Consider the following 16937-nt stretch of genomic DNA (forward strand, 5'->3'; position numbering starts at 1 on the left):
CACCCCACAGCTTTCTGATGCGTGTTATATAAGGTCAGCGTTAAACTATATTTTAAAAATTATTAATTCTTGGCGATATTGTCACCACTAGCATTTATTGCTGACCCTGAATTGCCCTTCAGAGGGGTGCGGTTGACCTCCTTCTCCTGAACTGTTGCAGTCCACGCGCAGTGATTTATTCCCCAGTCAGCGTGGTGTGTGAGTTGGAGGTGGTGATGCTTTAGTGAGTTGCTGCAGTGGACCCTGCAGTGGACACTGCAGTCACGGGAGCACTGGTGGTGAGGGAAGGGGATGTTTAATATGGTGGATGGGTCACTGATCCAGCAGAATAGGTACAAAACGAGTAGGTTAAAACGCTGGTGTTAAAATAACAGACCAGGTAATCCCGAGGAGCGCATACATCCGACGGAAAAGAGTGTGAGGCACCTGAGCTCTCTGATGCTGAGGTCCAGATGTGTTTAGTTTGACTGTGTCTGGCATTCACGTTCACCTGTATTTGTGGATGGAGCAAACAGTCATTACAAACAGCTGCAGCGCCATCAAAAGCAGCACGGAGTGAGGCCACTTAATCACAGGTTATTATTGTGGAAATACAGAGGGGCAGGAGCCACTTGCTCAGATTCACAACAGCTGGACCAGTTTAATATTGCTTTGATTCCCGTGCTCCCCATTCTGCTTTGATTATAATGGCACAGTGGTTAGCACTGCTGCCCCACAGCGCCAGGCACCCGGGTTCAATTCCCGGCTTGGGTCACTGTCTGTGCGGAGTCTGCACGTTCTCCCCGTGTCTGCGAGGGTTTCCTCCAGGTGTTCCGGTTTCCTCCCACAGTCCTAAGATGTGCGGGTTAGGTGAATTGGCCGTGCTAATTTGCCTCTTAGTGTCAGGGGGACTGGCTAGGGTAAATGCACGGGGTTACGGGGATAGGACCTGGGTGAGATTGTAGTCGGTGTAGATTCGATGGGCCCAGTGGCCTCCTTCTGCACTGTAGGGATTCAATGGATTCTAACCTTTTCAGTTTATACTGTAACCTGATCGGATTCCTGGATGAGAACTGGGGACAGATCAGGACTGTCAGTGGAAATAAATATCGAAATGTAAGACAGGCTGATGACTCAGCTATCAGCCAGTTTACAAATGTTGCACATCTACCCCCTAAGTCTGTTAAAGGTTAATGAACACTGGGTGTTGGGTGGGATATATTAGCAAGGATAGAGGGTTAGCCAGCTAACAGGAAACAGAGAGTCCGGATAAAGTAGTCATTTTTCAGGTTGGCAAACTGTGACCAGTGAAGTGCCATTGGGATCAATGCTGGGACCACAACTATTTATGACCTATGTTAATGTCTTGAATAAAGAGACCGACGAAACTGTAGCCAAATTTGCTGAAGAGACAAAGATAGGTAGGAAGGCAAGTTGTGAGGAGGATACAAAGAGTCTGTAAAGGGGTATAGGCAGGTTAAGTGAATGGATAAAAAAGTTGGCAGATGGAATATGATGTGGGAAAACGTGGGGTTGTCCACTTTGGCAGGAAGAATAGAAAGGCAGAATATTACTTAAATGGAGAGAGACTGCTGTGGGTCAGAGGGATCTGGGTGTCCTTGTATATGAATCACAAAAAGTTACCATGTAGGTACAGTAAGCAATGATTTATTATTGTCACGTGTATTATTATACAGTGAAAAGTATTGTTTCTTGCGCGCTATACAGACAAAACATACCGTTCATACAGAAGAAAAGGAGAGAGTGGAGAATGTAGTGTTACAGTAATTGCTAGGGTGTAGAGAAAGATCAACTTAATGAGAGGGAGGTCCATTCAGAAGTCTGGTAGCAGCAGGGAAGAAGCTGTTCTTGTGTCGGTTGGTACATTACCTCAGACATTTGTATCTTTTTCCTGATGGAAGAAGGTGGAAAAGAGAATGTCCAGGGTGTGTGGTGTCCTTAATTATGCCGGCTGCTTTTCCGAGGCAGCAGAAAGTGTAGACAGTGTCAATGGATGGGAGACTGGTTTGCCTGATGGATTGGGCTACATTCACGACCTTTTGTAGTTTCTTGCGGTCTTGGGCAGAGCAGGAGCCATACCAAGCTGTGATACAACCAGAAAGAATGCTTTCTGTGGTGCATCTGTAAAAGTTGATGAGAGTCGTAGCTGACATGCCAAATTTCCTTAGTCTTCTGAGAAAGTAGAGGCGTTGGTGGGCTTTCTTAACTATAATGTCTATGCGTATAATTAGGAAGACAAATAGAAAGTCGCCCTTCACTGCAAGGGTGATGCAGTATAAAGGGAGGGAAGTCTTGCTACAGCTACATAGGGCACTGATGAGATTTCACCTGGAATACTGCATTCTGGTTGTATTCATGATGTGGAGATGCCGGCGTTGGACTGGGGTAAACACAGTAAGAAGTTTAACAACACCAGGTTAAAGTCCAACAGGTTTATTTGGTAGCAAAAGCCACACAAGCTTTCGAGGCTCTGAGCCCCTTCTTCAGGTGAAACTGGCTGTCTTGTCTGGAGACAATACACATCTTTTTAGCCTGTCTTGATGCTCTCTCCACTCCCATTGTTTTGTTTCTTAAAGACTGGATTAGTTGTAAGTATTCGCATTCCAACCATTATTCATGTAAATTGAGTCTGTGTCTTATAAGTTCTGTTTGTGAACAGAATTCCCACTCACCTGAAGAAGGGGCTCAGAGCCTCGAAAGCTTGTGTGGCTTTTGCTACCAAATAAACCTGTTGGACTTTAACCTGGTGTTGTTAAACTTCTTTCTGGTTGTATCACAGCTTGGCATGGGCTCCTGCTCTGCCCAAGACCACAAGGAACTACAAAAGGTCATGAATGTAGCCCAATCCATCACACAAACCAGCCTCCCATCCATTGAATCTGTCTACACTTCCCGCTGTCTCGGCAAAGCAGCCAGCATAATTAAGGACCCCACGCACCCCGGACATTCTCTCTTCCACCTCCTTCCTTCGGGAAAAAGATACAAAAGTCTGAGGTCACGTACCAACCAACTCAAGAACAGCTTCTTCCCTGCTGCTGTCAGACTTTTGAATGGACTTACCTTGCATTAAGTTGATCTTTCTCTACACCCTAGCTATGACTGTAATAGTACATTCTGCACTCTCTCGTTTCCTTCTCTATGAACGGTATGTTTTGTCTGTATAGCGCTCAAGAAACAATACTTTTCACTGTATGTTAATACATGTGAAAATAATAAATCAAATCAAATACACGGGAAAGACTTTTAATTGAAGCAAACTCCACACAGACAGTAACCCAAGCTGGGAATCGAACCCTGGCACTGTGAGGCAGCAGTGCTAACCATTGTGCCACCGTGCTGCCCATTGACTTCAAGTTGATTGACTTGAAGTTGGCAAGAGACTGTGACAATAAATCTGTAAATCATTTTTCTTTTACATCTTGCGATGTGGGCGTCACCAGCAAGTTGGTGTTAAATCCAATGTATTGTCAGTTATTAAAGGAGGGATATCCGTGCATTGGAAGCTATTCAAGTGAAGGTTCACTGGGCTGATTCCAGGGATGAAGGGGTTGTCTTATGAGGGAAGGTTGAGTAGGTTGGGCCATTTTTTTCCCTGGCATTTAGAAGAATGAGAGATGAACTTATTGAGACATCAGGAGGTTCGTCAGGGTAGATACTGAGAGGATGTTTCCTCTTGTGAGGGAGTCCAGAACAACGGGGCATGTTTTAAAAATGAGAGATATTGGATGGGGATGAGGAGGAATTTCCTCTCTTGAAGAGTCATTAGTCTGTGGAATTCTCTTCCACAGTGAGCAGTGGAGGCTGGCTCATTGAATTTATTCTGAGTTAGATTGGGGAGTTAAAGGTTATGGGGTACAGACAGGAAAATGGAGTTAAAGCCACAATCAGATCAGCCACGATCTTATCAAATGGCGGAACAGGCTCGATGGTAGGGTCTACTCTTACGTTTTTGCAATCACAGTTCCAATAGCATCAAGGTCTGGCACACTAATATGTACCTCGAGGGGCACTAGACTACATGTACAAAATATTTTTATTTACTTTTTAAAAAAAACCTTGAATTGGGAAATGCTACATAATGAGTTACATCACATGAATGGAGATTAGACTGTGACTTGTGGATGGAAGAACGTGTACAGAGTTGAAGGGCTGAGTGGCCTGTTTCTCTGTTGTAGTCCTGATTCTCTGTGCAATATATAAACCAGTGCCACCTTATTACAGTGAGTGACAGGACTGCCATGATACATAAACTAATGTGACGGTTCTCCAGCCCCATGTTTATCCAACAGATTGTCATTGTTTAGTGTATTCTATACAAGGGTAAAGGCTTTTAATTAGAGCAGCAAATAGTATCAACAGACACAGATAATAGAACCACAGGAAATTATCAACAGTAAAGCACTATGAGCAAACATCAATTAGAATACCACTTGTAGATGTGATTAAGTTAATAGCCACTCTCTGGCACTGGATAAGAAACACCCGATTTGAGAGTTGTCTGTGCTGTCTCCCCAGGGCTCAGTGAGTCTGTACAGTAAGGAGTCACTTGTCCTTCCTCTGCCAGTGCTATCAATGTTCACCACATCATCTGTGGGTTAGGGATAAAATAAGAATCAGCTCTGGTTTCCACCCCAATGACTGCACAGTGAGCCCTGCTTGCGCGTGTGTGGGATGTTGGTGTTAAATGCAATAAGGAATTACAGACGAAACGTTTTAAAAAGAGGGTGGTTAGAATGTGGAATTTGGTACCACAGGCGGGTAGCTGAGGTGAACTGTGTAAATGTGTTTAAGGAGGTACTGGATGTACAGACAAGGAAGAAAGGACAGGGTGGAGATGGAGAGGATTGCGTCAGTATTTACACTAACAGGGACCTGTTGAGCTGAATGGTTCATTTCTGTGCTGCAGTTTGGAACATTTGAAAAGAATTGAGGCAGTTTATACTCTTAAATTGTTTTTTAAAAATTGTAATGAAGGAGAGAGTGATTGAACAGATTGTCATAGAATCATAGGGTACAGAAGGAGGCCATTCGGCCCTTTCAGTCTGTACCGACCACAATCCCACCCAGGCCCTATTCCCACAACCCCATGCATTTACCCTCTAGTCCCCCTGACACTAAGTGGCAATTTAGCATGGCCAATCCACCTAACCCACACATCTTTGTGCTGTGGGAGCAAACCGGAGCACCCGGAGGAAACCCACACAGACACGGGGAGAACGTGCAGACTCCGCACAGACAGTGACCCAAGCCGGGAATCGAACCTGGGTCTCTGTCGCTGTGAGGCAGCAGTGCTAACCACTGTGCCACCGTGCTGCCCATTGATTTCAAGTTGATTGACTTGAAGTTGGCAAGAGGCTGCGACAATAAATCATTTTTCTTTTACACCTTGGGATGTGGGCGTCACCAGCAAGGCCAGCCCCTAGTCACCCTTGAGAAGGTGCAGCCTGTCTGACGCAGATGCTCCCAATTCTGGACTATCGACTGGGATTTCCACACATCACCTTGATGGTGTATAGGCATTGGAGTACCACTGGAGGGCACCATAGTGCCGGGACACCTTTGTGGAGTTTAGTTCATTCTCAGGCCTTGGAGGGTCAGGCCTGTGGAGGAGTTGTGGTTTCAGGACAACTTTCCATTACGTCAATTCAATTTGATGTCAGTCCAACTCTTTATTTTCCTATTTTCTTTGAGAACAAAGGAAGCTAAGCTCCTTCAAGGGGCCAGGATAGGCAGCACGATGGACTGAAAGGCCTCTTTCTGTGTGGTATCATTCCATGATTTAAACTTGTAACTAAACAAAGTGTCACTCTTGGAGATTTTCCTTAACTTTTGTTCTCTGTAGAACTCAGTATATATCTCACCATGCACTGAGCCACTAGTGGAGCGTTCAATTATATTTTAAAAAGATGTGTTCTGAGTCAGGCCTCGAGGCAGTCTGAGGGGATGGGGTCGTGGAGAACCAGTAAAGTGGAAACTCTGCCTCACCTCTGAAGGGAGAAGGGGAAATGGGAATTGGCTTGGAAATAATTCCAACGGGACGGGGGTGGGAAATGTTGGAAGGGGGAGGGTGGTTCTCACAATATGCTACCATAACTTTAAGCTTTTTAAAGTTTATTTATTAGTGTCACAAGTAGGCTTACATTAACACTGCAATGAGGTTACTGTGAAAATCCCCTAGTCGCCACACTCCGGCGCCTGTTCGGGTACACTGAGGGAGAATTTAGCATGGCCAATGCACCCTAACCAGCACGTCTTTCGGATTGTGGGAGGAACCCAGAGCATCCGGAGGAAACCCACGCAGACACGGGGAAAACGTGCAGACTCCGCACAGACAGTGACCCAAGCCGGGAATTGAACCCGTGTCCCTGGCGCTGTGAGGCAGCAGTGCTAACCACTGTGCCACCGTGCCACCCATCAGCTGACCAGTGCAAGCCCCCGGTTACAAACCGCTAACCACAATTTTTCCTTTGGGATGATGCCATGGTGGAGACGGGGAGAACCGGCAGAATTCCAGGCTTTGTCTTTCCAACTCTCGACCTGGGATTGTGTTGTTACACAACCTTGATCCTTCTTTTGGAGAAATCTCACATGGAATGAATTCTTTGTGAAGTGCATTGACTGTGGTTATGTAGGCACAAAGTGGCGCAGCCGAGGAATCCGCCGTGTGTGGTGGGCTGTGGTTCCTTTACGCTAAAGCTGCAGAGAATTGAGCTTGAAATCTGGTACACACAGTGTCGGAAAGAAGATTCAGAGGGACCACTGTTATTCCCATCAACAAAGCAGAACCTGGGAATATTGGGGATGGAAAGTTGACTTTGCTCTTGTTGATATTTTGTCAGTAATGTTTTTAAATTTTATTTATTAGTCACAAGTAAGGCTTACATTATCACTGCAATGACGTTACTGTGAAATTTCCCTGGTCGCCACACTCCGGCGCCTGTTTGGGTCAATGCACCTAACCCGCACGTCTTTCAGACTGTGGGAGGAAACCGGAGCACCCGGAGGAAACCCACGCAGACACAGGGAGAACGTGCAGACTCCACACAGACAGTGACCCCCGCCGGGAATCGAACCCGGGTCCCTGGTGCTGTGAGGCAGCAGTGCTAACCACTGTGCCACCCCTTGCTGTTGAGTTGTGTCCTTATCAAAAGATGAGACGTGGCCGGTGACAGAGATGCAATAACTCCTGAAAAACATCCTGTTATTAAAATGAAAGCAGAGATGGAATGACAAATGAACCAAGCAGCAATAACAAATGAAACACTGGTCCACTCCAGCATTTTGTTAAACTAATAAGTAAATGGAAATGAATTATCAGCTCAGCAAGTTGACAGTAATGGAGAGGAAGTTGCATTAGGAATCAGAATTACTCCTAATGTTTAATAACAAACCAGGCCACAGACGCGCGCACGCGCGCACACACACATATACACACACACACACACACACATATATACACACACACACATATACACACACACACACACACACACACACACACACATACACACACACACATACACACACACACACACACATACACACACACACACATATATACACACACACATATATACACACACACATATATACACACACATATATACACATACACACACATATACACACACACACACACACACACACACACACACACATATACACACACACACATATACACACACACACATATACACACACACACATATACACACACACACATATACACACACACACATACACACACACACATATACATACACGCACACACATATACATACATGCACACACATGCACACATACACGCACATGCACACACACACACACACATACATGCACACACACACATGCGCACACACACACACACATATACATACACGCACACACATATACATACATGCACACACATGCACACACACATGCACACACACATGCACACACACACATGCACACACACACATGCACACACACACAGATATATAAACCCTGTGTATACATATATTTAAACACACTCCTACAATTAAAATGAGCTATATTTATACACACACAGTTGATTTTAGCTTGAGGGATTGAATCTGCCTCTTTGTCTTTCTTGTCGATTTTCTGTTTCTTACCTTCCGAGGGATAAGAAAACAAGAGTGTGGATAAAAACATCAGTTGTCACGTCTCCAGGAAATATCAGAATCATATAAAGTTGATGGTGGGCGAAGAAACAGCTCTGAAAAATCTACTTTGACGTCACAGTGTAGAGTATATAATAGCACGTGAAATATACAGCTACGGAGATTAATTTTTTGTAACTAATATAATTAAGTCAACAGAGCGTCAATAAAAAAGCATCATTAGCAGCCTGGGAACAGATGCTGTCCTGTAGGAGAGCAGTGAGCAGAGCTGTTAGTGTCTGATCCGACAGCATCAGCCCCATTGAAGCTAGGACATGGCCAACTGTTAGTCATTAACAGTGTGACCCTGCACAAGCTCCTGTGGCTATTGATTTGACATCAACACGGACAGGCAAAGCACCAGCTGGAAAATGGGAATTGCGGCCAAATACACCTTTGGATCCCACGCTGGCTTGAGGAGAGAATCAGACTGAAGTGCAGAGCCATGACCTGCAGATAGGAGAGTCGGAGAGAACTAGATTCTGACTGACCCTTTGGTCCTCTTGTTTTACAGTTCTCAAAGGAAAGGTACATCATGGATTCCACACCCGAGAAGCTGCGCAAGGAACTGGAGGAAGAGCTGAAGTTAAACAGTGAAGACCTGCGCAGCCATGCCTGGTACCATGGCCACATTCCCAGGAAGGTACGCTGCTTAGCATTCCCATCTGGACTCTGCCATTTACCAACCTTTCAGCTGCGATTGTTCACGCAAATACTTTGCATAGCGCTGCTAGAAATTACCACTGAAGTGAGACGATGTTTCCTCTATAAGACTCCTCCAGAGATTCCCATATGGTTTTGAGTCAGTCTAGACTTTACAGTATCACTTAACACTCATTATTTCAATATAAGCGATGAGATCATCTTCCCCAGACCCCGATTTCGCAACGTTTTGTGCAGGTTTATAAATGAAAAAACATGATCACATTAAACCAAAATTGTCCTTTGCCTTTTAAGCAGCAAATTAGAAGCCTTCCTTATTGCTCTGAGCTAGTGTTTCTGGCATTGAAACTGGTCTTTACCAGGAACACGGAACAGGCAGTGTTAACTCATGCCCTGTGTCTAATCCCAGTCAAACGCTCCCTCTATTGATCTCAGCAGGGCTCGGTGTTGGACACAGAGTACAACAAACAGTCAATGTACTAAGGCCCGGTTCACCATCCCCACTCGAGCAAAGCTCACCCTTCCAGACACCCACCTGTGCTGATGGAGGGTTGATTCTGAGCTGGTCCTGTGAGGAATGGCCTCAGCTGAGATGCTGAAGCCTATCCCAGTCGGAGGGAAGAACAACAGCAAATGTCCGGAGGCATTTTGTGGCTGAGGTCCCTCGAGTAGGGGAGATCGGATAGTGATCTGATCGAGATATTTAAAATGTTCAAAGAATTTGAAAGGGTTTCACTGTTTCCACTGCAGGGATTGGGGAGGGTGGTGGAGTGGAGGTACAGGACGGGGTGCAGGGGTGGGGAGAAGGGGTGTGAGGGTGGGGTGGGGGGGGGGGAGGTGCAGGAGTGGGGTGAGTATTGGGTGGGGGTAGGTGCAGAGAGCAGTACAGGGCTGGAGTGAAGGGGTGTGAGGGTAGGGTGGGAGAAAGGTGCAGGGAGGAGTACAGAGGTGGGACGAGGGGGTGTGAAGTGAGGGTGAGGGGGTGCAGGGTTGGGGTGCAGGCTGGGGTGAGGGGGTGTGATCAGGGTGAGGGGTGCAGGGGTGGGGTGCAGGCTGGGGTGGGGGTGAGGGTGAGGGGGTGCAGGGGTGGGGTGCAGGTGGGGCGAGGGGGTGTGGTGAGGGTGGGGGGGTACAGGGGTGGGGTGCAGGCTGGGGTGAGGGGGTGTGGTGAGGGTGGGGGGGTGCAGGCTGGGGCGAGGGGGTGTGAAGTGAGGGTGAGGGGGTGCAGGGGTGGGGTGCAGGCTGGGGCGAGGGGGTGTGAGGTGAGGGTGGGGGGGTGCAGGGAGGAGTACAGAGGTGGGGCGAGGGGGTGTGAAGTGAGGGTGGGGGGTGCAGGGGTGGGGTGCAGAGGTGGGGTGAGGGGGTGTGAAGTGAGGGTGGGGGGGTGCAGGGGTGAGGGTGAGGGGGTGCAGGGGTGGGGTGCAGGCTGGGGCGAGGGGGTGTGAGGTGAGGGTGAGGGGGTGCAGGGGTGGGGTGCAGGCTGGGGCGGGGGGGTGTGATGAGGGTGGGGGGGTGAAGGAGGAATCTAAAATGAAGGGACATCATTTTAAAATGTGAGCCAGGTAATTCCGTGTAATTCAGTCCAGTGTTTGAGAATCCAGCGATCCCAGACTGGGAGGTACTGACGGAGATTGGATTTGCGGGTGGCTATTCGATCATTCTGAAATTGAATTTGGCTGATTGAGTGCCTCTCATGAGTGCATTTAAATTCTGCTAAAAAAGATCAATATTCACAGTGACGCCAGGTAACTGAGGTGCTGCTCCCGTTTTGGGCAGCGTTACCGAGTAAAGGATATATTTCCCAAAAGGGTGCGAATGCTAGCTCATCAGAACGACACTGGGGTTGAAGGGATTAAGGGACAAGCTCGTAAGTTGATGAGTTTTCAGTAAAGTATTGACGATTTAAAGGTAATCTACTTGACTCGGTTCGAATATTCAAAAGGATTCAATGGGGTTGATTGCAGAGAAAGGATTTCCTCTCCTGAAGGAATCCGGAATGAGGCAGCTCACCTTCATAGAACATAGAACATTACAGCACAGTACGGGCCCTTCGGCCCTCGATGTTGCGCCGACCAGTGAAACCAATCTAAAGCCCATCTAACCTACACTATTCCAATATCATCCATATGTTTATCCAATGGCCATTTAAATGCCCTTAATGTTGGCGAGTCCACTACTGCTGCAGGCAGGGCATTCCACGCCCTTACTACTCTCTGAGTGAAGAACCTACCTCTGACATCTGTCCTATATCTATCACCCCTCAATTTAAAGCTATGTCCCCTCGTACTAGCTATCACCATCCGAAGAAAAAGGCTCTCACTGTCCACCCTATCTAATCCTCTGATAATCTTGTATGCCTCTATTAAGAAACATAGAAAAACTACAGCACAAAACAGGCCCTTCGGCCCCACAAGTTGTGCCGAACATATCCCTACCTTCTAGGCCTACCTATAACCCTCCATCCTATTAAGTCCCATGTACTCATCCAGGAGTCTCTTAAAAGACCCTATTGAGTTTGCCTCCACCACCACTGACGGCAGCCGATTCCACTCGCCCACCACCCTCTGTGTGAAAAACCTCCCCCTAACGTTTCCCCTGTACCTACCCCCCAGCACCTTAAACCTGTGTCCTCTCGTAGCAGCCATTTCCACCCTGGGAAAAAGCCTCTGAGAGTCCACCTGATCTATGCCTCTCAACATCTTATATACTTCTATTAGGTCTCCTCTCATCCTAGGTCTCTCCAAGGAGAGAAGACCGAGCTCCCTCAGCCTATCCTCATAAGGTATGCCACTCAATCCAGGCAACATCCTTGTAAATCTCCTCTGCACCCTTAAGTCACCTCTTAACCACCTTCTCTCTAACGAAAACAACCTCAAGTCCCTCAGCCTTTCCTCATAAGACCTTCCCACCATACCAGGCAACATCCTGGTAAATCTCCTCTGCACCCTTTCCAATGCTTCCACATCCTTCCAATAATGCAGCGACCAGAACTGTACGCAATACTCCAAGTGTGGCCGCACCAGAGTTTTGTACAGCTGCAACATGACCTCCTGGCTGCGAAACTCAAATCCCTCTACCAATAAAAGCTAACACTCCGTACGCCTTCTTAACAACCCTATCAATCTGGGTGCCAACTTTCAGGGATCTATGCACATGGACACCGAGATCTCTCTGCTCATCCACACTACCAAGTATCTTACCATTAGCCCAGTACTCTGTAATCCTGTTACTCCTTCCAAAGTGAATCACCTCACACTTATCCCCATTAAACTCCATTTGCCACCTCTCAGCCCAGCTCTGCAGCTTATCTATGTACCTCTGTAACCTGCAACAACCTTCCGACTTTAGTGTCATCCGCAAATTTACTAACCCATCCTTCTACACCCTGTCTTCTTACAGCTAGCCAATTCCTGATCCAAACCGCTAAATCACCCTCAATCCCATGCGTCCGTATTTTCTGCAATAGCTTACCATGGGGAACCTTATCAAACGCTTTACTGAAATCCATATACACCACATCAACTGTTTTACCCTCATCCATCTCTTTGGTCACCTTCTCAAAGAACTCAATAAGGTTCGTGAGGCACGACCTACCCTTCACAAAACCGTGTTGACTATCCCTAATCAAATTATTCCTTTCTAGATGATTATAAATCCTATCTCTTATAATCCTTTCCAAAACTTTGCCCACAACAGAAGTAAGGCTCACTGGTCTATAATTACCAGGGTTGTCTCTACTCCCCTTCTTGAACAAGGGGACAACATTTGCTATCCTCCAGTCTTCTGGCACTATTCCTGTAGACAATGACGACATAAAGATCAAAGCCAAAGGCTCTGCAATCTCCTCCCTAGCCTCCCAGAGAATCCTAGGATAAATCCCATCCGGCCCAGGGGACTTATCTATTTTCACACTTTCCAGAATTGCTAACACCTCCTCCTAATTAACCTCAATCCCGTCTAGTCCAATAGCCTGTATCTCAGTAGTCTCCTTGACAACATTGTCTTTTTCCTGCGTGAATACTGACGAAAAATATTCATTTAGCGCCTCTCCTATCTCTTCAGACTCCACGCACAACTTCCCACTACTGTCCTTGACTGACCCTAATCTTACCCTCGTCATTCTTTTATTCCTGACATACCTATAGAAAGCTTTAGGGTTTTCCTTGATCCTACCTGCCAAAGACTTCTCATGTCCCCTCCTGGCTCTTCTTAACTCTCTCTTTAGGTCCTTCCTGGCTAACTTGTAACTCTCAGGCGCCCTAACTGAGCCTTCACGTCTCATCATTACATAAGTCTCCTTCTTCCTCTTCACAAGAGATTCAACTTCTTTAGTAAACCACGGTTCCCTCGCTCGACTGCTTCCTCCCTGCCTGACAGGTACATACTCATCAAGGACACGCAGTAGCTGTTCCTTGAACAAGCTCCACATTTCAATTGTGTCCATCCCCTGCAGTTTCCTTCCCCAACCTATGCATCCTAAATCTCGTCTAATCGCATCATAATTTCCTTTCCCCCAGCTATGACTCTTGCCCTTCGGTATATACCTATCCCTTTCCATCGCTAAAGTAAACGTAACTGAATTGTGGTCACTATCACCAAAGTGCTCACCTACCTCCAAATCTAACACCTGGTCAGGTTCATTACCCAGTACCAAATCCAATGTGGCCTTGCCTCTTGTTGGTCTATCTACATACTGTGTCAGGAAGCCTTCCTGCACACATTGGACAAAAACTGACCCCTCTAAAGTACTCAAACTAGCTTTTCCAGTCAATATTTGTAAAGTTAAAGTCCCCCATAACAACTACCCTGTTACTTTCGCTCCTATCCAGAATCATCTTTGCAATCCTTTCCTTAACATCTCTGGAACTTTTCGGAGGCCTATAGAAAACTCCCAACAGGGGTGACCTCTTCTTTCCTGTTTCTAACCTCAGCCCATACTACCTCAGTAGACGAGCCCTCATCAAACGTCCTTTCTGCCACCGTAATACTGTCCTTGACTAACAATGCCACACCTCCCCCTCTTTTACCACCTTCCCTGCTCTTACTGAAACATCTAAACCCCGGAACCTGCAACAACCATTCCTGTCCCTGCTCTATCCATGTCTCCGAGATGGCCACAACATCGAAGTCCCAGGTACCAACCCATGCTGCAAGCTCACCCACCTTATTCCGGATGCTCCTGGCGTTGAAGTAGACACACTTCAAACCACCTTCCTGCCTGCCGATACACTCCTGCGACGCTGAAACCTTATCCATGACCTCACTACTCTCAACCTCCTGTACACTGGAGCTACAATTCAGGTTCCCATCCCCCTGCTGAATTAGTTTAAACCCTCCTGAAGAGCATTAGCAAATTTCCCCCCCAGGATATTGGTACCCCTCTGGTTCAGGTGTAGACCATCCCGTTTGTAGAGGTCCCACCTACCCCAGAATGAGCCCCAATTGTCCAGGTATCTGAATCCCTCCCTCCTGCACCATCCCTGTAACCACGTGGTCAACTGATCTCTCTCCCTATTCCTCTCCTCGCTAGCACGTGGCACGGGTAACAAACCAGAGATAACAACTCTGTTTGTTCTAGCTCTAAGCTTCCACCCGAACTCCCTGAATTTCTGCCTAACATCCCCATCCCTTTTCCTACCTATGCCTTGGGTGCCTATGTGAACCACGACTTGGGGCTGGTCCCCGTCCCCCTTAAGGATCCCGAAAACACGATCCGAGACATCGCGGACTCCGGCACCTGGGAGGCAACACACCAACCGCGGGTCCCTCTCGTTCCCACAGAATCTCCTATCTATCCCCCTAACTATGGAGTCCCCAATGACTAATGCTCTACTCCTCTCCCCCCTTCCCTTCTCAGCAACAAGGACAGACTCTGTGCCAGAGACCTGTACCCCATGGCTTACCCCTGTTAAGTCGTCCCCCCCAACAGTATCCAAAACGGAATACTTGTCATACAGAGGAACAGGGGATCCAGGGGATCGCTGCTCTGACTGCTTCTTACCCCTTCTAGCCGTCACCCAGGTATCATTTCTAGGAGTAGCTACCTCCCTGTAGCTTCTATCTACAGCTGCCTCTGCCTCCCGAATGATCCTGAGTTCATCCAGTTCCAGCTCCACAGCTCCAAAGCCTGTCTTTGAGCAAATCGGCGCCATCATTTTCCAGCTCAGGTTTGAGCAAAGCCTCTAGGGAATGAAATCAGGAAACAATTTTCCGCACAAAGGGTGGTGGAAATCTGGAAAACCCGCTCCCTGGGCGCTGGGGTTAATAGAAGTTTCAATATTGCAAGCGCTAAATTTTCATTTGGTGAAGTTATCAAAAGAAATGGAGCAAAGGCAGGAAAATGGAGTTGAGGTAAGATCAGTCGTGATTAAATTCAATTGTGGAACAGTCTTGAGGAACTAAATGGCCTTCTCCTATTCCTAGTGTTCAATTTGGTTTTGCTTACTGCCGTATGTCAAACATTTGAGCAGTTGCCAGCTTCCTGAACACTGGATAACATTGCAAGCTGTTACACTGGGAGAAGTAGCAATTAGGGCGGCACGGTGGCACAGTGGTTAGCACTGCTGCCTCACAGCGCCAGGGATCCGGGTTCAATGGGTCACTGTCTGTGTGGGGTTTGCATGTTCTCCTCGTGTCTGCGTGGGTTTCCTCCAGTTTCTTCCCACGGTCCAAAGATGTGCAGGTCAGGTGGATTGGCCAAGGTATATTGCCCCAAAGGTGTGTCGGTTAGGGGAATTAGCAGGGGTTATGGGGATAGGGGTGGGCCTGGGTAAGATGCTTTGTTGAAGAGTCGGTGCAAACTTGATGGGCCGAATGGCCTCCTTCTGCACTGCAGAGATCCTATGAATGTGCAGGCTGCCTTATGAATCCACTTAGACACACTGGCAATTGTTTATGTTTGCAGGTTGCCGAGACTCTAATTCAGAGAGATGGAGACTTCCTCATCCGTGACTCGCTCTCCAGCCCTGGAAACCAGGTGCTGACCTGTCAGTGGAAAGACGCCCCTCACCACTTCAAAATCAACAAGGTGATTGTCCGGGTGAATGAAGGCTTCACTCGCCTGCAGTACCAGTTTGAGCGGGAGAGCTTCGACAGTATCCCTGCGCTGGTCAGGTGCTACGTGGGAAATCGCAAGCCTGTCTTTGAGCAAATCGGGGCCATCATTTTCCAGCCCATAAATCGGACCCTCCCGCTCCGGTGCATGGAGGAGAAATACGGAAGAGCTCCTCTGGTCAGGCAGCACTCCTACAGTACGTCTGACGGAAACTTGGACGCAGAGAGGCGACTGAGCTTGAATGTGTCAAATGGGCCAAGTCAGGAGCGGCTGCTGTCCCCAGGAAACCTCTGGAGGTGAGTTCCGTGGAAGGAAATCATTCATTAACTGCCGCAGATTAAGATGCATATTGTGGATACCTTTCTGTTTTAACAGCAATGTATAAAAGTTAAACTACGTTGCATCGCACAATGCCAATTTACTTTGAATAGGGACACACTACCTTTGAGCTCAGTGTTACAGTCCCCTGAACAGTTGAAGGATCGGAGAGGACATTAGAGAGGGTCGTGGGCGTCTGGAATTCATTGCTGGAATTAGAAACTAGAAGCAGGAGTAGGCCATTCGGCCCTTCAAGCCTGCTCCGCCATTCATCTTTATCATGGCTGATCATCGAATTCAATATCCTGATCCCCCCTCTTCTCCCTCAAATCACTTGATCCCTTTGGCCCCAAGAGCTGTATGCAATTTCTTCTTGAAATCAGACAACGTTTTGGCCTGAATTTATGGTTTAGGATGAAACACTCAACATATTTCAGAGGTACCTGAATCTGCATCTGAAGTGTTGTAACCTGCAAGGCTACGGACCAGCTGATGGAAAGTGGAAATAAAATTAGCAGCTTTTGTTTTGACACGATGGGCTGAATGTTTCTGCACCGTAACTTTGCCACGGTGATTGGCACAGGGGCTAATCTTACAGATTCAGTAGATAAATAACCTTTGTATGCTTGTTTTTTTTTTGCAAACACAGCCACGGAACCAGCTTTTGATTTAAAGAATGTGTCTTGCCTAGGAACAGTTGGATGTTTGAATGGTTTCCTGTTTGGATTTATTGTGTTTGG

The 16937-nt window shown here is 47.2% G+C and overlaps 1 protein-coding gene across 3 annotated transcripts in view; it reads left to right on the forward strand.

Moving 5' to 3' along the window:
- Positions 1–16937, forward strand: part of bcar3 (BCAR3 adaptor protein, NSP family member) — a 219848-nt gene that overhangs the window by 173009 nt on the left and 29902 nt on the right. For all 3 annotated transcript variants that reach the window (XM_078218856.1, XM_078218857.1, XM_078218858.1), the window contains 2 exons: positions 8677–8805; positions 15730–16175. In XM_078218856.1, coding sequence (XP_078074982.1) covers positions 8677–8805; positions 15730–16175 — 575 coding nt within the window. The remainder of the gene's footprint in view (positions 1–8676; positions 8806–15729; positions 16176–16937) is intronic.

Source organism: Mustelus asterias, chromosome 8 (assembly GCF_964213995.1).
Source record: "Mustelus asterias chromosome 8, sMusAst1.hap1.1, whole genome shotgun sequence".
NCBI lineage: Eukaryota > Metazoa > Chordata > Chondrichthyes > Carcharhiniformes > Triakidae > Mustelus > Mustelus asterias.